This window comes from Schistocerca nitens, chromosome 5, assembly GCF_023898315.1.
Source record: "Schistocerca nitens isolate TAMUIC-IGC-003100 chromosome 5, iqSchNite1.1, whole genome shotgun sequence".
Taxonomy (NCBI): domain Eukaryota; kingdom Metazoa; phylum Arthropoda; class Insecta; order Orthoptera; family Acrididae; genus Schistocerca; species Schistocerca nitens.
This window is the reverse complement of record NC_064618.1, coordinates 747577326-747603998: the sequence shown is the minus strand read 5'-3', so window position 1 is coordinate 747603998 and position 26673 is coordinate 747577326. Positions and strand designations below refer to the sequence as shown.

Here is a 26673-nt window from a genome sequence, read left to right as displayed (position 1 = left end):
CCAAGACTTCTCCATGCTCTTAATGAGGATGATTCTGATAGGTAAAGCGAATTTTGAGAGCAGTTTATTAACAGATGTGAAGAAGAGCAATGTTTCCAAGACCAAATTCTTTGGTCAGATGAAGCGACATTTAAACTTGATGGAACAATTAACTGCCATAACTGCATGTACTGGGCCAAGGAGAATCCATACATAACCGAGCAAAGGTATGTTAATCTACCAAGAGTATGGTCTGTCTTCTAGAGGGTTAATCGGGCCATACGTCTTTGACAACACTGTGGAGGGTGACTCATACTTGGAAATGATAACTCCTGGTCTTAGCGTTGGTTTCGAAATGAAGATTATTACTTTCAGCAGGAGGGAGTGCCACCTCGCTTTCACCTGGATGTGAGGGCATTTCTAAGTCGTAAATTCCCTGCCAGACAGATAAGATGAAGAGGGAGTATGGAGTATCCTGCTCAATCTAAAGATATAAATCCTCTAGACTTCTTTCTGTGGGGTACTCTCAAGAAAACAGTTTACACTGTGAGACCACATACACTGGATAATCTTAGAGAGCAAATTGAACAAGCCTGTGATGCTATTCCATTGGAAACAATAAAGTTGGCATGTCACTCAGTCATAAGTCATTGTCGATGGTGTATTGTGATGGACCTTTACTGCCTTAAGTCAGACCATGAGGCACCTGACACCATTAAAATTGTATTTTTAACCCCTTTCATTAAAGAGATGTTCAGTTTCAAAGAGTGTATACATTATTTTGGGACATCCTGTATATGTGGCACCTGTTACTGAACTGTGAGATGACCCCTTTCATTAAAGAGATGTTCAGTTTCAAAGAGTATACATTATTTTGGGACACCCTGTATATGTGGCACCTGTTACTGAACTGTGAGATGACCAAATAAAACAATTTAAAAGTAAGAGATTTCAATGCATCATGCATTCACTGATGGAATAGAAGGTTATGTAATGCTGGAATGGGAGTAGGTAAGGGGGTAGGTGGGTGAAGGACAGGGAGTAATGAAGACTGAGGCCAGGGGGTTATGGGAACATAAGATATAATGCAAGGAGAGTTTCCACCTGTGCAATTTGGAAAAGTTGGCATTGGTAGCAAGGATCCAGATGGTGCATGCTGTGAAGCAGTCACTGAAGTGGAGAACATTGTGATGGGCAGTATGCTTAGCAACTGAGTGGTCTAGCTTTGTCTTAGCTACAGTTTGTTGGTGGTCATTCTTGGGCCAGAAAGCTTGTTGCTTGTCCTGCCCAGATAGAATGCAGTGCAGTGGTTGTAGCATAGCTTGTACAACCTTCTCCCAACATTAACAGTTGCTCACAGTCTGGCCTCAGTGATCAGGGACAGTTGTCATGTTTGTACAAGTTGTGCTTGGACAGGATGGCTACTCAAATTTGGAAAAAAAGAAATTCCATAAGAATTTCGGATGTGAGGAGAAAGAAGGTGTCAAGAAGCTCTTGATAAATTAATGGTGAGAGGAGAGGGGTAGCATACTACAATAAAGACTTTTCTTTTCTCTCAGGTGAGCTATATACCAGTCATAAGCAGTAGTTTAACCATTTTTTTAAATATTGATAATTTATATGGAATAATATTCATACGATTGAGATAATAACAATTTTAAAAGTTTTGATTTATAAAATTCAATTTCAGTGCTAGGTTAAAAATGCAGAATTCCCTGATATTTTATGAAATTCGGAAATACCTCTGATATTTCCAAGGACAATGTAATTCCCTGAGAAAACCAGGTTTTCAAAAAGGACTGCCACCTTTTTGCAGGAATGTGTGAGTGTTGTCTACTTTAGAAGAGGGGCTTTCAGCCAAAAGCTCACATGTTTAGCAGTCTTTTTGTTGTGTCAGTCTGTGACTCAGCATATCTTTTCTATGGTGAGTAGCAATCTATCCTTTTCATAATACCAAAGTTCATCCTATATGTTTTTTTTATGTAGGGTGTTAGTTGTTTATTTGTTGAGTAGTTGTTTTCTTCTAGCCTTTAGGCAGCTTCTCTCCCATATTTGTTGCTGATTATTATGTAAATGTCCTCAGCAAACTATACTATTTTCTCTTCCATCCCATACCAAAAGGAATTATTAAGGTAAATTAGAAACAATATGATAACCCCTACATTACATTGAGGGACACCAATGGTTATATGTTCTTTGCTAGGAGGCTATTTATCTATGTATTAAGATCCACCAACCATAACACTATAAATAAAATATGTAAAATCACATTTTCACTTTGTATTAGGGAATACAAACCTATTACAGGAGAGAAGGTAGTGCCAGGAGACATATCTGATAATGATGATGTTGCCTCAGGCAATCTCAACAGTGTTTTTGGAGTCACAATTATCAAAGGTTTTCTGTAAGGCCAAAGAACCTAAAAATGAGAAATAACAGAACTTGATTTAGAAGTTTTGTGCTTGTTCATTCACAATTAATACATTATAATATAATTATAAAGTCTTTAGGCAGTAGCAAATCTTAGCTGTTGATTATGGACTTGGGATGTGGACAGTTCATTCATTCATTCAGGTATTGTGTTCTGTAAGTCCCATAATCTCTTTTAATAAAAGAATGCTTTTATACCACCCAAGAATATTTGGAATCAAAATTGTCTTATTGCATGATAGTGTATCAAAGCTGAATGTTAAGTCAGTTTTGCCACATCATGTAACAATTCTCTGTAAAGCTGTAACTTTAAGTAACATAATTTTGTAGGTAATGTAAAATAAACTTTCTTCTGTATTCTTGTTTACTATTTTAGACTCCTGTAAACTGTATATTTGTATTGACTTATCCCATATCAGTTGTACAAGCCATTGTACTGATTTGATCTACGGGACAAATAATAAATAAATAATGAAGGAGAACTTTCAGGGATATGGAACAAGTCATGTTACAAATTAAGAGGCAGAAGTAACTGCTGAGGGCTACTTCTGTAAAGTGTACTAACAATGAATTGTGACTAATGCTAATCTACTCATACTGACAGTTATCATAGTTACTTCTTGATTGCTTTATATGTGTATGTTAGGGGAAAAATGGATACTTTGAAAAGTGACATTGATCCTTCTCCTATACTACTCAGTTCCTGTTTTGAATTAATACATAAAAAAATCATATGATTTTACATATAACCGTGTCAGCTGTCTACATACAAGAAAAGTCAAGCTCTATATAATATTAGAGTTACACAGAATTTACACTCCTGGGTCCAGATAATCTGATAAATTGAAGGAGTGACTAAATATTTAATGTTTTGCTTTGTTTTTCAATATTTGAGGATTTTCAAGTTCCTGCTTGATGTGCAGAAGTGATCTGCTATAGACATTTACACTACACTACAAAACTCCATTTTCAACCTTACGTGAGGATGCATAGTCTATACAAAATTATTTTTATTTATAGAATTGTGGTTGTGAATTCATCCTAAATCAACTTTTGATATTAACTGCAAATACTATTTCAGAGTATATGTTACATCACAGAAATGTAAAGTCTTTAAAGAGGCTTCTGTAACATGTTCAGTTACAAACTTTGCACAACATTCTTATTGCATGTTTCTGCAGAAAAACACTTTTTCCCCCTCAGTTGCATTACCCAAGAAGATTATGCCATAAGACAGTGTTGAACCCAAGTATGTAAAGTATACTAGCATTATTGACTAAAGGTCAACAAAATAAAAACTGAGATTTATGCTTGTAAAGCAGACAAACTGAGGTTTTTGGATAACTTATCCTCAAGCTGGTCAAGTGAAGCTGACCTGTGTGGAAAGCAAGCTGTGAGGAATGAATGACATGCAAACAACTGTGCCATGAGTATGCTGTGCTCTTTACATATCTATCTTGTGGAATTTTTCAAACATTTAATAAAGAAAATCTTTCATTGATTTGATAGTCTCTATTTCACACTTTGCAATTATTTGCTGAGTTTAGATTTAGATGCAGGTGCAGTATTTTCAAGTCTTTAGATCATCTACACACTTTGCAGTTATTTGTTGAGTTTAGGTTTAGATGCAGATGCAATCTTTTCCAAATCTTCAATCACTCTACACACTTTGCAATTATTTGATTTGGATTTAGATGCATATGCAGTCTTTTCCAAGTCTTCAAACCACTCTACAACCAATAATGTGTTCTCAAATATACAGTTCTTAAAATCACACAATTAAAATATATTTTGCAGTTCTTTTTCTGGGTGTTTAATAGTGAATTTTCTGTGAAACACGAGGCAGAATCGTGTGTATGATATGCAACAGAAAGTGGTTTTGAATAAATATTAAAATGCATGGTTGCTACAAAAATAATTGTCCTTGCTTTAGTGTACACTAATGAACAATTGAATGAGGAGTATCAGCTGTGTTAAAGAGAAAGAACTTCTGTTACCATGTAGAATGGTGAAGCAGGGGTGTGATGTTATTGCCATTTATGGTCCTGGATGTGCTGGGAACCAGCTTTACTGCCACATCCATGCGCTATGTCCAAGGATGGGGCTAGGCAATGGAAATGTGATGGAAATTGATAAGAGTTGTTTTGTCAATGAACTACATTTATTTAGCCATACCTTACTAAATGTTACAAATAAATTCTTACATTTAATGTCCACACTGGCACATTGCACTTGTGGTATGGCTTGATCAATGATCCTGGAGGATACACACTCCGGTGATTAGCATGTTGCATGACTGTGTGAATCATGCGAAACAAAGGTTGAGACTCCAAATTGTCAGTTTCCAGCACATCCACAGACCATTATGTCTTCTGGTGATGGTGAAAGAAACCGCAAAATGAATGAATGCACGAGACTTTGCGTATGCATTTGTGGGTGTCACATTAACTCGACCCATGTGGTCAGGGCTGTGTGTCGCATTGTGATGTCCAGCTAGCACTACTGCCTGCTTTGTCTAGTGTGGGCTACTGCACACTGCACCATTGCCAAAATTTGGCATAATGGTAAATCTGCACACACAAGCTGGAAAATGTGGAGCACTGATTGTTTGTGTTGGCTGTGACCACAGTTCCGCTGTTCATGCATTTCTGCAGCACAGCCATGGCACAGATCCTCTCTTGGAGAGCGGGGCTCCTTAGCTGTGAGAAAGTGTGGTGATCAGACTGTGGCCCATGTATGTTTAGAGTTCACATGTTGTGTGGTGATGTCAGTGCGAGTGCAGTGGTGGCAGGTCAGTCAGCGGGGGAAGGGTGGTGGCCAATGATGTCTGCATGCAGGGCTGGTGAGCATGCGATGAGTGTTTCCTCGAATGTTCAGCTAGTGATGTCAGTGGCAGCTGGCACTGGCTACAAACTGTCCACAGCAATGTGTGACACAGGTCTGAGGCTGCGAGTCACTTAGAAAGATGTCTCAAAAGCTGTTGCACTGGTAGCTTAATAATGACAGAGCAATCACTAGTGCTACAGTTAACACACTACAGTATAATGAAGTTCTCTATTTGAATTGCCCAGAATGACATCCAGATTGACAAATCAGAGGTTCATGAGTTGCACTGTTCCACAAGTTCGCCGACGGACTCAGTCGTAGAAGCACGGTGCAGCACTCAATCTGCAGAGGTACAGAGATTGCATGCTGAGTATAAACTTGCATGAGTATGGTATTGCCATGACTCAAATGCTGATCCAGGAGCTGCAATGGGCAATTCTAGCAGCATGGGGATGATGTCTGGAGCTCAACAGGAACACAAGTACAAAAACCAGCATGGATGCTGATCTGGCCTCAATGCCTGACATGTTGGTTGCATGGGGACATGAAAGTCAGTCCAGAAACTTCGACAGGCAGCAGCCATCGATACAGGAGGAGATTGTGATAAAGAGAGCTGGGATATTTTTACTTCCCCTCTTGTTTTACCATCTGCCTCCTTAAATTCATTTTTGAACTAATTCCATTAATATATGTGAGTGTAATCTGTATTTTTATAAAAGAGAAAGATTGGCACTCAGTTTTAAAGAATATAGTACCAGATCTAATTTTGTGCTTAGTTTTATGTGTGTCATTGATTTTCTAATTCATCTTGACTATTACTAGTTAGTGTCTTTTGTTATAGGGACAAATCAGCAATTGTTTCATAGCTTAAATTCTATTGTTGACTTATAAACAAATATAAATTCTATAATAATTATAAACATCTGGAGGAACAACTAATAGTATTCTTAAAGGATTTATTTGGCTCTATTCATGCTAGCAAAGACAGCTCTTAATTAATTCCAAAGTAATTAACAGTTTTGTCAAAAGTATTGTTTGCATAACTTATTTCTGTTAATTTCATGATTTGAACAAATAATTTGGCTTCTTGTAGTAGAAAAAATTGTTGAAATGATGCAATTTTTTTATGTATGCAGTTAATTGAAGGAGTTAATTTTTAACTGTAATTTCTGTAAATTAAACATCGAACAATGTGTAGTTTCAGTGCCTATTACTTTGATGATGTATAAGGTCCTGATTTTTGGTACTGAGACAGTCAGTCCACAGCCGAGTTTCAGACAAGAAACCTGTGTTGGTATGAACAACAACAATGCATCAACTTAACTGTAAAATAAATGGTACACCTATAGGCCATGTGTTAAAGCAATGACGGTGTCTGTTCAATTTATCTGAAAGACTGTGAAATGTTTGGTTAGGTTTTCATTGCTTGTAGATGTTCAACAGTAAAATATTGTAGCAATATGTTGATGTTTGATTGCAATCTATTAAAGAGGCTAATTGAAAGTTAAACAATAGTGCAGTGGCCATATAACTGTGTATTATTTGGGGTTGTGAACAGTGAAAGTAAAGAACTGCGAAATGCAAATGTGCACCTGTCAACTACATCATTTAAAGTAGTCAGTGTTGATATCCCGCTCCCATTTTTCAGCCAGTATAGCAATGCAGTATGTTGACACTGAGGACAATCAACGATGAAATAAAGCAGGTGAATGTCGCATATGGCGGCCCAAGTAAGAAGAATTTTATGTGGGCACAATAAACTAGGAAAAGCGAACCTTGACAGTGAACTTGAGTGGTTTACAGTGATTTAAATGGAGGACGTGCAGGAGCCAATCAGCAAGCAGGTTCTATAGAAGCAGACATTGAGTACAGGAGCAGCAAACAGCACAGCTGACAGATAAACGAGACGCCTTGCCGAGAGAATTATAACTTGCACCTTATATTAAGTGGTATGTAATGAGTGGCCTTAACAAACAAGACAGTTTGATGGGAGACAAGGGACAACAGGAGACTGGTTCTGTAGACGATGGTGGTTATAAATCAGACATGAATGTAACTTTGAATGATGGGGACAAAAGTTCTATTGTAGATGAAATGATAAAAGTGTCATCTACATTGTGTGGTGATGTGAGCAAAATGGACAAAAACAGTACTGAAATGGGTGAGATCATTAAGGTTAAGGAGGAGGAATCTAGTAGCAAAAGTCGGCAAGGGCAAAAGTTTATGGCAAACGGAAAAGTGGAAGCAATGTTATGGCAAATTATGAGTAGTTTGAGTAGTGTGTGTATGAAAGAAGACATTAGTAGGGTGGAAAATTGTATGAAAGAAGACATTAGTAGGTTGGAAAGTAGTATAAAAGAAGACATTAGTAGTATCAAAAAAATCTTAATTAAATAACAAAGTTGGGGGGGGGCGGGGGGGGGGGGGGGGGGGGGAGCTAAAGATTGTGATGAAAACATAAAGACAGTAGTACATAACACTAATGACAAATTAACATTGATGAGTAACGAATGTGTAGAAGAGAGAAAGAAGCTTTGTGATGCCTGTGGTAGGAAGGTGGAGGCTTCTGAAAAACAGTGTAAAGATGAAGTCAAAGCTCTCAGGAAATTTTGTGCTGAAAACAGGGTTACACTTGAGAATCATATCGATCAGATTAAAATGATTTAGAAACAGAGGAAGAAACCAAGCAAGCAGTAGTGGTAGAGGAAAAACTGATCGAAGTAAATATAAATGTAGATTCAGAATTGGCTGAGATGGAGAAGATGATAGAAGAGGTACAAAATCAAAAGAATATATTATGTAGTGTCCCGAACAGTCCTTCATTTGTTAGTTGTAAGAAATTTTATAATTTTGAACCATATGGGGAATTGCATCCACTGGATTTCATTAAGGAATTTAATGATTTGCCTGAAACATTGAATGACAAAGAGAAAATGTCATTTCAGAGAAGCTTTTCGAAAGGGGATGCTTATGGATGGGCAGCTTAGGTAGGTGACAGTTTCACTTCATGGAAAAGCTTTGAGAAAGCATTTTTAGATGAATATTGGTCCAAAAAGAAGCAGCAGAGAATTTTGAACGTATTTTGGGGAGGTGAGAGATTTGACTCTGGGAAGGGTACTGTGAAAGGTTTCTGTAGCTTTGGACCAACAAACTGAAATATTTGGACAAAGAGCTAGGTAGTGAATCAATAATTATGGGTTTGGAAACTAAGTTGCCTCAGAAAGTTAGAGATTTGCTTGTACCTGCGCCTAGGGGTAATATTAGTGATTTCTTGAACTATGTTGATAAAGTGCAGAGGGTGAAGCCCTCAGTGGAAGATCAGAGGAGGAATTTTGATGACAATAATCAATCAGGGAGGGAATTTCAGATAAATAGGATGAACAGGACTAATTATGGTAGAAATTCAGGGAATGGTTTGGTGGAGGATAGCCAGAATGGGCCCAGAAATAGTAGAAGAAATTCAAGTAATAGAAATGGAGGAGATAACTTTAATTCTGAATCAAACCATTTGAAGTAGATAATGCTCCAGTTTTGGTTCGCACTAGAGCAGGTAGTGTTGAATAGCCATGTGTATATAAATGTGCTGTAATCACAGGTAAGAGAAATGTAAATGATAGTAGTAAGATGAGTGTAATTTCTAATTCTACTGAGATGTTGAATAATGGTGTGGGTAGCAATGTTTATCCCACAAAAGGAGAGGAGGAACTTACTACAATGTGCACTGAACCAGAAGTAAGACCTACAAGCACGTAGGGGGTTCAACATTCTGTGTTGGATTCATTATGTAGCAATAATGCTTACCCCAGATATCTGTCTCATTTTTTGTGTTTTCTGAGGCAATCAAACTCTTATCCTATCTTCTCTGTGGTTTATAAGTGAATCAGAAACATTCTGTCTTTGTTTTCATGTGATTTTATACAGCAAGGCACTTTAGTATAGAAACAGTTGTTGTTGTTGTTGTTGTTGTTGTTGTTGTTTATTCATCCAGAGACAATTTACATTGCATGGATTTCGTCAAAAAAATACATAGTATATATATACACGAGACAATTTACATTGCATGGATTTCGTCAAAAAATACATAGTGTATATATATACACACACACATATAGGGTGAACAATACTATACAAAATACAGATGTGCATAGTGGACTACATAACATCAGACCACATTGAAATAGCATGTACAACTTTGATTATTTACATTGATGTATGAGAAAGACTTTTTACATGGAATACACAGTTGACATTTAGATATAACACATACAATTCTAGCACTTTTGTACATATTATTTATTTAGATCATAGTAACAGTCAGATAAAAATTACTATTGGCACAGAGTACATAAATATAATTGTTTAGTATGAAGCTATTCCAGGTATTCTTTTACACTATAATAGCAGTTGGTCATTAAAAACTTGAATACTGCTTCTTTAAATGAAGACAATTTTTTTATTTCTTTTATCTTTAACGGTAGTTTGTTATACAATCTGCTTCCTTGTATGTTTGTTTGTTTCTGCGCCAAAGCCTTGTTAACTCTTTTTATATGAATGTCATTGCACTTTCTTGTGTTGTAAGTATGTAGATCCGAGTTGGATTGGAAATTGTTAATATTTCGTTTTACATTAATTACGCTTTTCTGTATATAGAGGCACGGTAGGGGTAGAATATTCAGCTGTTTAAATAATTGCTTTGAAGGAGTTAGCCTTGAACTGTTGGTAATTATTCCAACAGCTCGTTTTTGTAGAGTGAAGATGGTTTTGAGATTTTTCTTACTATGACCCCAGAAGATGAGGCCATAGGTAATAGCAGAATGTATATAAGCAAAGTAAACAGCTCTGCTACATTCCCTACTACATACAAAACTAATAACGCGTAAAGCAAAGCAAGCAGAGCTTAACTTATGCGAGAGATACAGGATATGGGATTTCCAGTCTAAATTTTCATCTATATGTACACCTAAGAATTTTGTGGTAGCAACTCTCACAATTTCTTTATTTTGTATTCTGAGATCTAGATCAGAATGTGACTTTGCTTTCCTGTAATGGATATAATTAGTTTTAGAGATATTTATGGTTAATTTGTTCACTTCAAACCAATTTTGCAAATATTCTATAACTCTGGTTGCAGATGTTGGCAATACCCGGTTTATGTCAGTTACTACAATGTTTGTGTCATCCGCAAACAGGGTTATATGAGTACCATTTACTGGAATCTTGATATCATTTATGTAAAGAAGAAATAGGAGAGGTCCTAGAACACTCCCCTGCGGTACCCCTATTGGCACAGTCTGAATATCCGATCTGTAAACAATACTTTGGTTTTTACTGTTTGTTGTTGCAATTTCCACTACCTGTTTCCTATTATGGAGATATGACTGAAACCACTTTTTAGCTACTCCTCGTATACCGACATATTCTAATTTGTCTAGCAAGATATTATGTTGGACAGTATCGAATGCCTTTGAGAGGTCCAAATTTATTCCTATTGTACTGTTGTTCTTATCTACCCCTGTTACAATATTTTCAATGAATTGGGTGATGGCTGACTCTGTACTCATTCCTCTGCGAAAGCCGTGTTGGTTTACAGACAATAGATTGAATTTCTCGAGGTAATTTGTAATTCTGTTTTTCATGACTGTCTCTATTACTTTTGAAAATACCGATAATAAAGCTATTGGTCTATAGTTTCCCACTTCATGTATATTGCCCTTTTTATACAATGGTTTTACTTTTGCAATTTTTAATCGTTGTGGAAAGACACCTTCTGAAAATGATATGTTTATGATGTGTGAGAGTGGGTCTGATATGACACTAGCACATCTCATCATGACTGAGCAAGGTATCTCGTCAATCCCTGAGGACATTTTATTCTTCATTGTTTTTATTATTCGATTAACTTCCAATTTGCTTGTGGGAGGTAGCAATAATGAATTAACACTTTGTTCTTCTGGGATTGATGTAGAAAAGATTTCTGTGGTGTTATCTGATAGATATTACGTTGTGTTAGTGATAAGTAATGGAATCGTAAGGGGATGGAAGAAAGTAAATTGGTACCATGGTTAAAGAATTTCTATCAAACAAAGAGGTAAAGTAAACAGGAAATGAAAGGTGTCAATATTATGTGGATGAGAAGGTGCAGATTATCTGAAAACTATAATTAACATCAGAAGTAAGCAGCTCATGTTTGAAATTAGTAGAATTTGATGCAGCAGCAGAGACAATATACATTGAGACCCATCATGAACATTAGGTCTTAATATTAATCGTGGTATAATAGAAGTGTTTGTGTTCAGTGCAATCAGTGTATGGAGATAACTATCTATCTGTGTCATGGTACAGCCTTTTCAAACATTAAGGAATGACAACTTTAAACATAGTTGCATGGAGTAATGTGTTTGGAAAGAATAAGCAAAAGTTGTATGTATATTGCCCTTCAGGTTAGAATCTCAAGCAACTTGATGGAATACAGTGAAATAATAGTTTATCTAAGTGATAATTTTGTCTGATAAATACAGAGAGTTACATTTGCCTCAGCATAAGGATCTGTTACTGTGGAATGTTTTTCAGTACTATCAGTTTTGCATTAGATAAGCAGAGCAGGTGTTTATTTATTAGATAATGAAGTAATAATGAAATAATAAAATAATGAATAATGTTAGGGTCTTAATGGTTAGGGAGCCTGTCTCTGCAGTAGGGATATTTTTTTGAGAATGCACTTCACTTGATGACAAGGTAAGAAAGGTAAGTAAAAAAAATAATGGAGCTGACAGGGGTGATTGAGTAATGAAAAAGATAACTTACACATACAAATGTGGTGTAATTATATTGATGATCTGTTTTTGAATTAGGCAACATTGGGTACTGTGTATATTGTGCAATTCATGACACTTCAGCTGGGAATGAGAGCTTAACAGAAAGAGCAATAACTTAGTGAGGTACAAGTAATATAATGCTGCATTATTGGATCTATAGGTTATTTGAAAACTTCTATTTGTGATCTGAGGAATTATGAGCTGAAAATGGTAATACTGGGTGAAGAAAAGTAATTTTGCTGATAAACTGAGAACTGTGGTGCTAGACTGATGTGAATATTTCTGACAGGTCAACTATTTGATAACATTTTTTGATTATGTGAGGATTTAATTTTCTGTTTGAATGAGAGTAGTGCTCAGAGTTGAGTAGAGAAGTGGGGCTATGATTTGGTACAACTTCCATCCCCTTAATTTTGATTTGAGTAATAATTAAGTTATGTGGTGGTGACTCTACTCTTTTTTAATAATGTAAAGATTAGTAAATCTATGCTACTGCACAGCTTGGGTTTCTACTAGAAGTAATGTACATACTTTAGACACTAAGGTGATATTTTGCAAATGGGAAAGAAACAAAACTCTTTCAATTTTAACAAGTTTCAGACAGAGTTATGACTTAGAGAAAGGCTTTGGTGTGTAATGTGCACTTGATTTAAAAATTTTACTATGTGCCCACCTTTTGTACTATAGTAAATTTTAGTGCTAATTATTGCAAGGTTGTGAGAACTGTGTAATGTATCTATTTATGAAGTAATGACTATCAGATTTAGTGTGAAACATTTTGTCTTAGACTAAGTTATGAATAAAAATAAGTGTACTAAAGTAGGGTATTTTGTCTAATTTTTTCATGTACTGTGGCAGAGGAGAACAACCTCCATGGGAACTGATAGCAGTGCATTTCCTTACTAACTGCCACTTGGACCTGTTGGAGGCATGGACAACTTGGTGAGAAAATGCGTAAAAGTTCATTAAAAGTGTGAAAGTGATTGTTAAATATACTAAACATTGAGCAAGTGAAATTTTCTGCCTCAAAGTGAACTGCAATGCACAGTGTAATTTAGCTTTTTGCAACCCATGAGGATTTATTCTTTTAAGCAAATCAGGACTTGTATAAAGTGATACGGATCTTAGAATGTGATCTTTGTTTACCCAAAAAGGACATCACTCATGATGAAGATGCCTAATTTTTATTAAAAGTATAATTTGTGGATATTTTGTGCAAATGTACAATACTCTGTATGTAAATATTTTGTATGGGGATTTTCGTATGGCCAGGTCATATAAGCTGGAATTTGAAAAACATATATACTGTAGTTTTTTATACGATTTCTTATGTAATATTTTTTTGTGAAAGATTGTTAAACCCACTGTCTGGGGTCACTTGTGGTCATTAAATGTAAATGTCATGTGATTAGGGCCTCCTGTCAGGTGGACCATTTGCCGGGTGCAAGTCTTTCGATTTGATGCCACTTCAGTGATTTGTGCATTGATGAGGATGAACTGATGATGATTAGGACAGCACAACACCCAGTCCCTGAGTGGTGCCCAGTTAGCTATTTGCAATATCTATATGGTCAATCCAATGAGGGAGTGATGTGACGTGGCAAGCTGGGATATTTTTACTTCCCTTCTTGTTTTCCCATCTGCCTCCTTAAATTCATTTTTTTCATTTTTGAACTAAATACCATTACCATACATGAGTGTAACCTGCATTTTCTTAAAAGCGAAAGTTTGGCCCTCAGTTTTAAAGAATATAGTACCAGATCTAATTTTGTGCTTAGTTTTATGTATGACACTGATTTTCTAAATTATTTCGATTATTACTAGTTAGTGTCTTTTGTTATAGGGTCAAATCAGTAATTGTTTCATATCTTAAATTCTATTGTTGACTTATAAACAAATATAAATTCTATAATAATTATAAACATTTGGAGGAACAACTAATAGTATTCTTAAATGATGTATTTGGCTCTATTTAAAAACATCTTAGTAAAGACAGCTCTTAATTAATTCCAAAGTAATTAACAGTTTTGTCAAAAGTATTGTTTACGTTAATTTCATGATTTAAACAAATAATTCAGCTTAACCCTTGTAGTAAAAGAAACTGTTAAAATGACCCAATTTTTCAATGTGTGCAGTTAATTGAAGGAGTTAATTTTTAACTGTAATTTCTGTAAATTAAACATTGTACAATGTGTAGTTTTAGTGCCTATTATTGTGATGATATGTAAGAGCCCAGTTTTTGGCCCTGAGACATGCAGTCCATGGCCGAGTTACAGACAAGAAACTTGTGTTTGTTAGAACAACAACAATGCATCAACTTAACTGTCAAATTAGTGGTACACCAATAGGCCATGTGTTAAAGTAATGACAGTGTCTGTTCAATTTATTTGAAAAACTGTGAAATGTGTGGTTAGGTTTTTATTGCTCTTAGATGATCAGCAGTAAACTATTGCAGCAATATGTTGATGTTTGCCTGCAGACTATTAATGAGGCTTATTGAAAGTTAAGCAATAGTGCACTGGCCATATAACTGTGTATTATTGGGGGTTGTGGACAGTGAAAGTAAAGAATTGTGAAATGCAAATGTGCACCTGTCGGCTACATCATTTAAAGTACTTAGTGTTGAACTTCCACCATCATTTTTCAGACAGTATAGGAATGCAGTACATCGACATTGAGGACAATCAATGATGAAATAAAGCAGGCAAACATCAGAAGGTGTTCAGAGCTTGACTGCAAGCGAGGAGAGCTGGAGACATGGTCTCTACAACAGATGGCAGCTGTGGGGAAGCAGATTCTAATGATGTATGGCAGGTGGGGTGTATGCTTGCTGCATTGCACGGCATGGCATTTTGATGACGCAGCACAGTAGTTTGAAGGAGAGACAGTGGCTGACATGCATAACGTAGTCTTCTGGTGGTGGGAGCAACCCATGTGTCTGATGCGGACATTGTCCAGGTGGCAGCACTGGCTGTCTGGGGAAGGTGGTGTGAGGTGCATGTGGTGGTACGATGACAGCTGGCTACAGCTGTGCATCATCAGTCACTATGGGTGGGCTCCATGTCAAAGAAGAGGGTGGCTGCTGGTGCAGGCTAGATTTAAGCTGGCTAAACATGGTCAATAGAGACACTAAGACACTAGATGGCTTCCCATTGCACTCAATGTGCAGAGTTTTTCCACTGTGGGTGACCATATGTGGTCTAGAACAGGGCAGCTGAAGACGTGGCTGTACTGCATCAGTATGTAACATGACATGCTTGCAGCACTGCAGGTTGGCATTCACGAATACACTATGTGATCAAATGTATCTGGACACTTGGCTGAAAATGACTTACAAGTTCATGGCGCCCTCCATTGGTAACGCTGGAATTCAATAAGGTGTTGGCCCACCCTTAGCCTTGATGACAGCTTCCATTCTCGCAGGCATACATTCAATCAGGTGCTGAAAGGTTTCTTGGGGATTGGCAGCCCATTTTTCACAGAGTGCTGCACTGAGGACAGTGAGGCCTGGCATGAAGTCAGCGTTCCAAAACATCCCAAAGGTGTTATATAGGATGCAGGTCAGATCTCTGTGCAGGCCAGTCCATTACAGGGATATTATTGTCGTGCAACCACTCTGCCACCGACTGTGCATTATCAACAGGTGCTCGATCATCTTGAAAGATGCAATCACCATTCCCAAATTGCTCTTCAACAGTGGGAAGCAAGAAGGTGCTTAAAACATCAATGTAGGCCTGTGCTGTGGTAGTGCATGCAAAACAACAAGTGGTAAAAACCCCCTCCATGAAAAACATGACCACACCATAACACCACCGCCTCTGAATTTTACTGTTGGCACTACACACGCTGGCAGATGACGTTCACCGGGCATTTGCTGCACCCACACCCTGCCATCGGATTACCACACTGAGTACCGTGATTCGTCACTCACAACATTTTTCCACTGTTCAGTCATTCAATGTTTATATTCCTTACAGCCAAGCAAGGTGTCATTTGGCATTTACCGGCATGATGTGTGACTTATGAGCAGCTGCTCAACCATGAAATCCAAGTTTTCTCACCTCCTGCCTAACTGTCATAGTACTTGCAGTGGATCCTGATGCAGTTTGGAATTCCTGTATGATGGTCTGGATAGATGTCTGCCTATTACACATGACGACTCTCTTCAACAATTGGCGGTCTCTGTCAGTCAACAGACGAGGTCGGCCTGTATGCTTTTGTACTGTAGGTGTCCCTTCATGTTTGCACTTTCCATTGGAAGAAGTGGACCTAGGAGTGTGTAAATCTCGCATACAAACATATGACACAAGTGACACCCAATCACATGACCATGTTCGAAGTCCGTGAGTTCCGCGGAGCACCCCATTCTGCTCTCTCACGATGTCTAATGGCTACTGAGGTCACTGATATGGTGTACCTGGCAGTAGGTGGCAGCACAATGCACCTAATATGAAAAACGTATGTTTTTGGGTGTATCCAGATACTTTTGATCACATAGTGTACTTTTCCGCTGCTGTGCCACTTATGTCTGTATGCTCGAAGGTCAGCCATGTGAGGGCACAGATGTTCTACCAGAATGAGGGCTATGTCATTGAGTGGGAGTGGTACTTCCTCTTCAAAATCACCTGGGATTGCGAGAGGTCACCCATAAATGAAGTGGCATTATTCACAGACCCAGCAGTACCAGTGGGAGGGCCTCCATCAAGTGGTGTCATGGCACATGATAGAGGCTTTCAGAGTCCTATGGAGATGTTTAATCATGCTGTTTGATGCTAGATGACAGCTTGTGGTTCTGTGTATACGGATGCCACACAGTCTGGCGACATGCGTGAACAATGCACAGTCAAACTGGCAGCCACGGTCTATTGTCATGAGGCCGAAGTATCTGAAGTATGCCACCCAGGTGTCAATAAAGGCAGTGGTAGCAGTCTCAGCAGTGATGTCTGTGATGTGTATTGTCTCTGGCTAGTGAGTGAAGTGGTCCACCATAGTTAGTGGATACTGCTTGCCTTGGGACAGAGGTGGTGGGCTGACAAGGTCTACATGGACACGTGCAAATTGGCGTGTCATGTTGGGAAAGACACCAATGGGTGTGTGGGTGTGCCTCCCAACTTTGGTGCGCTGGCATGTGATGTAAGAGTGTGCACATTCAGGGCAGTTATTCTGTTGCCCAGACCAGACGAAACGTACAGCCATGACTGTCGCAGTAGTGTTGGTTCTGGAGTACGATAGTCCATGGACTCAGTCAAAGGCACTGCACCTGAATTTCTTCAGAAGGAATGGTCGGCGAGTGCCAGTGGAAATGTCACACCAAATCTGCCGTGTAGAGCCAGCGACAGGCACTATCTCCAGATGTAGGCTGCTGAAGGTGTCGTGATGACACTATGCAGTTTTTCATTACTCTCCTGTACTTGGGCGACGTCCTCAAAGATCCCAGGAGGTGGGATAATGGCACACACTCAGAACAAGCAATCAGCCACTATATTGTCTATTCCAGGAATATGGCAGATATCTGTCATAAATTGAGACACATTTTCTAATTGCTGGAATTGACACAGTGAACACTTGGAGTGATTGTTTCAAAACATGTGAGTTGTTGGTTTATGGTCTGTGAATATGACAAATTGTCAGGCTTCTGCCAATGGCTGGGAGTATCTCACCACCATGTATATCAAAAGCAACTCCCAGTCATAAGTGCTCCAAACGCATTGCAATTCTGATAGCTTCTTCGAGAAAAACCCGAGCAACTGTAAGCTCTGGCTGATGTGCTGCTGTAGCACCACACCGATTGCCATCAGGCTGGCATCCACCACTACAGTTAAGTCTGTGCCATGTATTGGGTCCACAAGCAGTGTCACTTCTGTGAGATCCCTTTTTGACTCAGTGAAGCTTTGCTCCCATGTGTCTGTTCAATTCACAGGAGCCTCCCTTTTGAGTGGGGACTGATGTATTGGCTTAGTCACAGGTTCTCACATGATGGCAGTGTTGGGCAGATGGATGTGATATAAGTTCAACATGCCAAGATAACAGTGTAATTCTTTGTATGTCTGCAGATGTGGCATGTTCAGTATCACTTGCAGTTTCTCCAGTAGTGGCATTGATCCTGTGGGGGTGATGAAATCGCCAAGGAACTCAATTTCTGTCACACTGAAAGTGCACTTCAATGGGTTCAAAACGATTTTGGCTTTACTCAGGTTCTGAAAGATGGTCATTAGGTGGTGGTGGTGGTGGTGGTGGTGGTGGTGGTGGTGGTGATGGTGATGGTGGAGCTTGGGCAACTTCGAGAATATCAGGATGTCATCAAGGTACGTGAAACAATGTGGCAAGCATTGCAAGATGCACATCCAGGAACTGCTGCCAGGTCTGGACAGTATTCCAAAGATGGAAAGTCATAAACAGACTTTCAAAAAGCCCAAAGAGAAGGACAATAGCTATTTCCTGAACGTCTTCAGGTGTCACTGGAATCTGTGTGGTGTACGCCTTTGCACAACTGATCTTACTACATGTGACACAGCCTGCCAAGCCGTGGCTAAAATCTTGAAGGTGCAGTACTGGCTATTGGTCTGGCACTGTTCATGAATTAAGGGTGTAATAGTGTCCACACAGGCATGACGAATTTTTTAGAAACTAAATATAACACAGATGACCATGGGCTGCTTGATGGCCGAATGACGCCTTGCTGCTGCATGGCCTTAAACTCGGCCTTTGCTACTGCAAGTCTATTGGGCATGAACTGACATGGGTGGCACGATGTGGGTGGGCTGGGTGTAGTTATTATGTGGTGCACCATTGGATGCTCGATGTCCTTCGGTGCACCATTGGGGCTGGTGAGTTAGGAAATTTTTCCAGAATGTCAGCATAAGGTCAGGGCATTTCACAAGTTTCACACTGTAGAATGCAGCCTCTTGGTGCTGTTATGCTGTCTTTAAGGGGATACGGAATCGGATTTTGGGTTAAAAAATCGAATTTTTTTTATTGGCGTATTATATTCTGCCATGTTTCCTCTTTAAAATGACGTATCATACATAGCTCTACTACAATTATAACTATTTTATTTTTATATATTTGTGAGATCGGGTATTGCGCTTATATAATGGTATAATGTTCGCTATGTCAAATATCTGGGAGATGGTGACTCTAAAGCATTCAAAGAAGTTTTGGAAAGCAAACCATATGGGAACAGTGTAAATATAAGCAAACTTGAATGTATAGGACATGTGCAGAAGAGAATGGGTGCCAGGCTGAGAAGGTTAAAATCAGTTATGAAAGGGAAAAAACTAGATGATGGGAAAACCTTGGATGGCAGAGGAAGATTGACTGATTCCATAATAGACCACATTCAGAACTGCTATGGCCTTGCAATCAGGCAAAATACAGGCAATCTTGAAGAAATGAGGAGAGCTATATGGGCTTTATATTTCCACACCGCCGGCCGAAGTGGCCGTGCGGTTAAAGGCGCTGCAGTCTGGAACCGCAAGACCGCTACGGTCGCAGGTTCGAATCCTGCCTCGGGCATGGATGTTTGTGATGTCCTTAGGTTAGTTAGGTTTAACTAGTTCTAAGTTCTAGGGGACTAATGACCTCAGCAGTTGAGTCCCATAGTGCTCAGAGCCATTTGAGCCATTTCCACACCGCATCCACGGATGAGCATCCACAACATGGTTTGTGCCCCAAAGGTGAAAACAGCTGGTGTAAATACAATAGGGGACTAACAACATGAGAGAAATACATTCACCACCACAGTCTACCATCAGCCATCATGGCAGAAATAAAGCCCATTTTCAGAGATCTGGCTGACAGAAGTCTTCTGATGAAATGTCTTCACGGAAAAACGCAGAACCCCAACGAGTGCTTGAATAGTGTGATATGGCATCGTCTCCCAAAAACAGTGTTTGTCGGAATTAATACACTACATTTTGGTGTGTATGATGCTGTGGCAACCTTCAATCTTGGAAATATAACTAAATGCCAGGTCCTTCAAAAGTTGGGTATGTGTGTTGGTTCCCGTACGGTACGTGCTATGTTCTTTTTAGATCAGCACAGACTAAGGCATGCTGATAATATAATCAAGACATTAGTGAAAAAAGCAAGACAGGTGCAGAGGGGTGCCAAAAGAAGACTTGAAGATGATTATGAAGACTGTGAAGGGGGTATTAGCTACGGATCAGGAATGTTTTAATCTTCTTTCTCCGTTTCCCGTAAGTTTACTTTTTACTTCATCTAGGAACATTATCTCAGGTACTGGTCAACCTAGAAGTCTGAAATTTTTATGACGTAGTGACATAGGTCCCTATTACATACTGAAACAACGATTTTTTAATTACTTGATTTACAAAAGACTTAGGGGTGATAGTCTAGTAAAAAGCGATGGAAAAAATTTACTTAAAAATAAATGTACAATATCTCTGTAAGAAAATACTTTGACAATAAACTGTTGTTTCAGTATTGTTGTAACATATGAATGCACATACAGTAAAATTTTTACCTCTCTGTCTCCAGTAGTTTGTGAGAAAATGTTCCCTATAGTAGGCATATATTAACATTGCGGGGATAGGTGATTCCGTATCCCCTTAAATTTGTTGTTACATTAATAAGCTGGCCATATATGATGTCAGCTAGCAGCCTATAGAGACTGAGAAAGTCTGCCCCCACGGTCGGCTGATTGACATCTGCCACAGTAGATGTCCAAGAGAATGTGCAGCCTAGTCCAATGTCTAAATTACCGTTACGTGTGCTGTATGTTTTAATGTTCACCTGCACCTGAGCAGGGAACCTGTACATCCTTATAGTACATAACAGCAAGTCTGGTACTATGTTGGACTGAGCAAGGCTCTGCAAGTGGCGCAGGAACTGCAAATGTCGCAAGTTGCTGCATTTCTCTTGGCACAGCAATTGGTGCACCCTTTGTTACTTGGAAAAGAGATCTGATGGATCAATTCTCCCTTCAGTCATTTGTAAGAGGACTATGTCAACAAGGATTATATTGTTCCTGCTCCTCTTCTTTTTCACTCCTTTTTTTCCCCACCTTCCTGCCCCATAATCTCCAGATGCTGTACCTGTTGGTATTCTAGTCCATGAACACTCCACCAGACAGTGTTCATCTCTCTCCCCACCCCTACACTATCATCCCTTCCCCTCCCCCTTCCCCTTCCACACCCCCTCCAGATTGCTGCTTGCATCTGACATGATAGCTCCATTCTGTTGTGTCTGTCCGCAACTTAATGTGTCTTCTTTATGGTAAGTAGCAATCTGTCTTTTTCTACATTGTTGACTTATTAAACTCATGGTTTGGTAAATTTTACACCTGTCAGCACCTGCTTTTTTTGGAATTGTAATTGTTACATTCTTATTTGAGTATGAGGATATTTCACCTGTCTCATAGATCTTGCTCACCAAATAGAATAATTTTACTGTGGCTGGCTCTCCCAAGGCTTTCAGTAGTTCTGACAGAATTGTGTCTACTTAGATTTTTCACTGCTCTGTCGAATTCTTCTCATAGTATCATACCTCCCATCTCATCCTCATCAACATTTTCTTGCGTTTTATAATATTGCTTTCAAGTACATCTCCTTTGTACAGGTCCTGTATATACTGCTTCCACCTTTCAGCTTTCCATTTTTCGGTTTCAATTGGTTTTCCATCTGAGCTCTTGTAGTTCATACAGTTGCTTCTCTTTTCTACAAAGACCTCTTTAATTTTCCTGAAGGTAGTATGTATCTTTCCCCTAGCAAAGTATGCTTCAAACTCCATACGTTTGTCCTGCAGCCATTCCTGCTTACTCATTTTGCACTTCCTGTCAATCTATTTTTTAGAAATTTGTATTTACTTTCACTTGTTTCATTTGTTGCATTTTTAAATTTTCTCCTTTCATCAGTTAAATTCAATACCTCCTGTGTTATGCAAGAATTTCTTTGAGAGCAAAGTTATCCATTTATTTTCTACTATGTTCCCTTCCTCTGTTCTAGTCATCCATTGCATGATGCTCCCACTGAAACTTTCAACAGCCTCTGGTTCATTCAACTTATCCAAGTCCTATCACCTTAATTTTCTACATTTTTGTAATTTATTCAGCTTTAATCTACAGTTCACAATCAATAAATTGTGGTCAGAGTGCACATCTGACACTGGAAATGCCTTACAATATAAAATCTGGTTCCAAAATCTCTGTCTTACCATTACATAATCAATCTGTAACACTGCAGTGTGTCCAGGTCTCTTCCACATATACAACTTCCTTTCATGATTCTTAAACCCAGTGTTTGTGATTATTAAATTATGCTTTGTGCAAAATTGTTACAACTACATTTTTTTAAGAAAAAGTTGTTTCACATTTATATTTGTTCACCAAAAACTGTTGAGGATCCATTCTCAAATTCAGACATCTAAAAAATCAATATGGTTTGCAAAGTAGCTGTTCCAGTTGTTATATAGGGCAAACAGGTATAGCAATCAATACAAAGGATATCTGTTGGGAAAGAAAGGTGGTAATGTACGCAATTCCACCCTTGCAGAACATTTAATTATTGCTTATCATCCTCTAAGGGATTTAGAAGATCCCATAATTCTTTGTGAAGAGATAAAGGACAGGAGATTAGATTAATGGGAAGAACTTGAAATTTTCAAACACTTAGCAAACAATGACAGCAATATTTTAAATGATCAGCCCTAGCTGGCAAGCAGACATTTCCTTGAAGGCTTTAAGGTGCTACTTCTGGCCATGTAGTGTGTAAACTTCACTCACTGTTGGCCTCTGTATGATATGTGTTTTCCTCAGGTTTTTATTTCCAGTTGTGAATCCTACTTTCAGCTTGCAATTTCACATAGCAAACTTTGTGATTCATAGTTACTTTCACATTTCATTAATTGATATATAATGTACCCCACTGGTTCACCCCCTCTCCATTTTCATCATATTTTAATCTGCTTTTTTTTTAAAAAAAAGATTTCTTTCAATTTATGTATGTACTGCTCAGTACAGCAACACACATTTTTGTTTTTATTCACTACTCTAACAGTTTACAATATACTCTGCTTTGCTTTCCTGAGAATGTTAATCCTATTTGATTTTAATTGGTTCACATAGCGTGCTTTATCGTTCACGGCTACTTTCCCTGGTAAGTTACTTCATTAAGTACCATTACTCCCCCCCCCCCCATCCCCCATTTGTTAGCTTGTATCTTCATCTATTTCTTCCCTCCTTTTCATAAGTATATTTTCTTTCGCGTAAGGAGAGAGCTCCTTAATATGGCTCTACATATATATGCCTTTTTTGCACTATCCTAACACATTTTACCAAAGAGTATTTGTGTTAGGAACTGTTACTTGGTACATTCCCATATTTATTTATAAGTACTTCATGTGCTGCATTATGCACATATAAGAAAACCATTAACACTGTTTACCTGAGTTTGCTGTGAGCTATTTATGAGGCTTATCTAAATTTACGAATAGTGAACTGACCATATAGCTGTAATATTGGGGGATTGTAAACGGTGAGAGTAAAGAACCATGGAACACAACTGTGCAACTGTCAGCTACAACATTTATAATAGTCAGTGTTGAACTTCCACCCCGTATTTTTGAGCCAGTATAAAAATGCAGTACGTCGACACCAAGGACTATCAATGAAGAACAATAAAGCATGTGAACATCACAAACTGTCTCCACTTGCATATACAGAACTGTTACGAAAAACCATAACATCAATGAAAATCTTGTTTGGCACAACAGAAATAGCCAATACAATATTTCCGTCCATATCTGCTTCAGGATTGTTGTGCTAAATTTTTGCATTACAAAAGAAGCAATGTGACCTGTTTTCTTGAATTATGACAGGTAGTCCAGCATTCTGGGCAGTCTGGGTGCTCATGGCTAATAAAACAAGAAGGGTTGGATGGTAGCACAGAATGCATATGTTGCTGTGTGCTGGCGTGTTTACTTTGTCACTTTGTCGAAGCAGCTGCTGCAGGGAAAGAGGCCGGCCACCTTGATGCTGTGATCAGGTGTGGACCGCTGTGATCATGTCTTCCCCCCTGAAAACTATCTGAAGCTTGGTGTGGAGGAGAGGGTTGGATTGCTGATATCTCACACCATGACTCAATTTGGTTACCTACAGACACCGCAAATGACTGCACAATAACTAAAACGTCAGAGAGGGATGAATCTTCACATCGGAAGGCTTGCTCTCACATCTCACAATCCAGAATCAAATGAATGATAGCATCTCTCACCATCTGATCATCATACTACTGTTTATGTACATTGAACATCAAATGACAATGACAAGTTATCCCGTGGAGCTAGCCACTAATGCTCCATAGGATTGATGTGGTTGCTTCCTACAGCAGCAAAACTCAACCCAGGCTGTAATGACATGCTTACAGCAGTATTTGGAAAGAATTTCACACATTTGGGCACACATTAAAGGAGGCGGATCCTGTAAAGGGGAGAGTTGGCATAGGACTTGATACATTGTTGGCAATATCCATGAATGGAACAATGCACAACATAAAAAATACACTCAGTAATCCCAAAAGCATGAAAGAGTTGTCACAGATGTTCCTTGTATGGATCCCATTCCTCAATGGGCTCACTGGATGTACAAAAGGGAGATGGATAAACCATCGGGGCAGCAGAGGGCAAAACAGCAGGTGACACAGACAGAGGAGCATGCTGACTAAACAAAACAGAAGCAAGTGATTGAAGTACCTGAGTTTGATTGTCCAGCACCTGTGATTGGTGGTGCTGTTCGGCCATCCAATGTAAAAAGACCTCGTAACAAGATCAGCCATTGTGAGAATAAATGGAGGAACAACTAGAGTAGAAATATGAATGGAGAACAGGACCAAACTCATTGCAAATCATGTTGTAATTAGGTACAAGTACAACACAACCAGAAGACTGAGCACAACTTTATTCTTCGGAAACATTAAGTAACATTCAGCAGGAACCAATTATGCTGTAGCAATATACATAGAGAATTGAGGACGAGCATAGCTCAATTAGCCTTAAATAGACTGGGAACCATGGCAGGCTCTGATGGTGATGACTGACACACACACACACACACACACACACACACACACACACACACACACACACACACACACACACAAGTCTGAGGCACACTCTGTGAATGACGTAGTACTGCTGCACACATGGCCTTTTGAAAGTACACGCATGCATCACTGCAGTTCTGACATCCACTGTTATCAATATTTTATTCTATGCTTATCTAAAAATTTTGTAATTTTGTTTACCAAATTTGATTCCTTCTCTGTCTGACATTTGTAACTATTTCCAATCATTTGTTCAATAGGTCTATTTTCCTTCTGATGAATGCAAATCTATATTTGTCAAAACCATGATAAAGGGTTAATAAACCTTTACTTCTGCAACTTGTTGGCTGTTATGTTCCAGTCCTTTCCAGTTTTTAACATCTCCCACTTTATACACAATACATCATCTCTAAAGCTTGCCATTTCTGACTGTAATAATGGTCAGGTACTGACAGAGGCTGGAAGTAATTATGTCAGTAACAAATAAATAAATTTAAAAAAAAAAACACAATGACGGCACTGAAAATCTCAACACCATACTAAAAGGCTTACAATGCTATGAAAAGACTTTGCATCAGGCTTTTACTATTACTTCAGCATCTCAAGTCCAGGGACAACTTTGCCAGTAACAACTGCAGAAATATACAAAAAGTGATTGGATAAATCATGAACTGAGAAAAAAGGAGTGTAATAAACAAAGACTAAAGGTAGAATTTAAGAACTATCATGACTGTTACAAAGATTTACTGTTAGAGACTAGAAGTAAATATGTAGTCATGTTGTTAAGAAATTCAAATAATAGTGGCATAGCTGTTTGGAGAGTTATAAATAGCTTTATGGATTGCAAGGGTAAATTAGTCAGTAACCTTACCATCAACAGTAATTGAGTTTCATTGACTAATGAGTACTTTTCTTCATCACTGACCACCTCCACAAGCTCTAGTGTAGATGTAAGGGAATTTCAGTTAAACAGAGCATATGTTTGGCCACAACTAACAGCAAGGAGATAAAGTAAATAAATCACTAAAAAATCCAAAATCAGCAGGCTACAATGGGTCATCTATTATCACATTAAAAAGATGCATAGACATGTCTGGCACAATGGCCACAGCCGTAAATGATTTAATTGCATCAGGTAGTTTCCCAGGTAACTAAAAATAGCATTAGTGACCCCAATTTATGAGGAAGATGATGAATCTAAAACTGAAAACTATTTACCCCACTTAATCTTACTAGTGAAGGAGATATCAAGGTGGTAAGGTAATGACCATGGTTCTATCTTCTAATCATCAATACTTTTATTACACGAAAAACGTACAGGTCGAAGACTTGGCTGGAACTGAGGTCCTGGAAATATCCAAACAAAGATCAACTAGAAGACATAATACACAAATTATGTTCTGGCCTATCGATCCGTGGATCAATGCCACACTAGCATTTTCTAAGGTAATTAAGAAAGCTATTTACACTAGACTAAAAACATTTCTGAGTAAATATAATCTAATATTTGAGAATCAGAACTGCTTTATGAAATTCAAGTCAACCTCTGCAACCACATCACAGTT

The 26673-nt window shown here is 38.4% G+C and overlaps 1 protein-coding gene across 1 annotated transcript in view; it reads right to left on the bottom strand.

Annotated features, from left to right (window-relative positions):
- The window catches only part of LOC126260926 (probable 2-oxoglutarate dehydrogenase E1 component DHKTD1 homolog, mitochondrial), a 322465-nt gene that overhangs the window by 45526 nt on the left and 250266 nt on the right, over nt 1-26673 (bottom strand). Inside the window, exon 16 of the mRNA XM_049958422.1 lies at nt 2278-2398. Coding sequence (XP_049814379.1) covers nt 2278-2398 — 121 coding nt within the window. The remainder of the gene's footprint in view (nt 1-2277; nt 2399-26673) is intronic.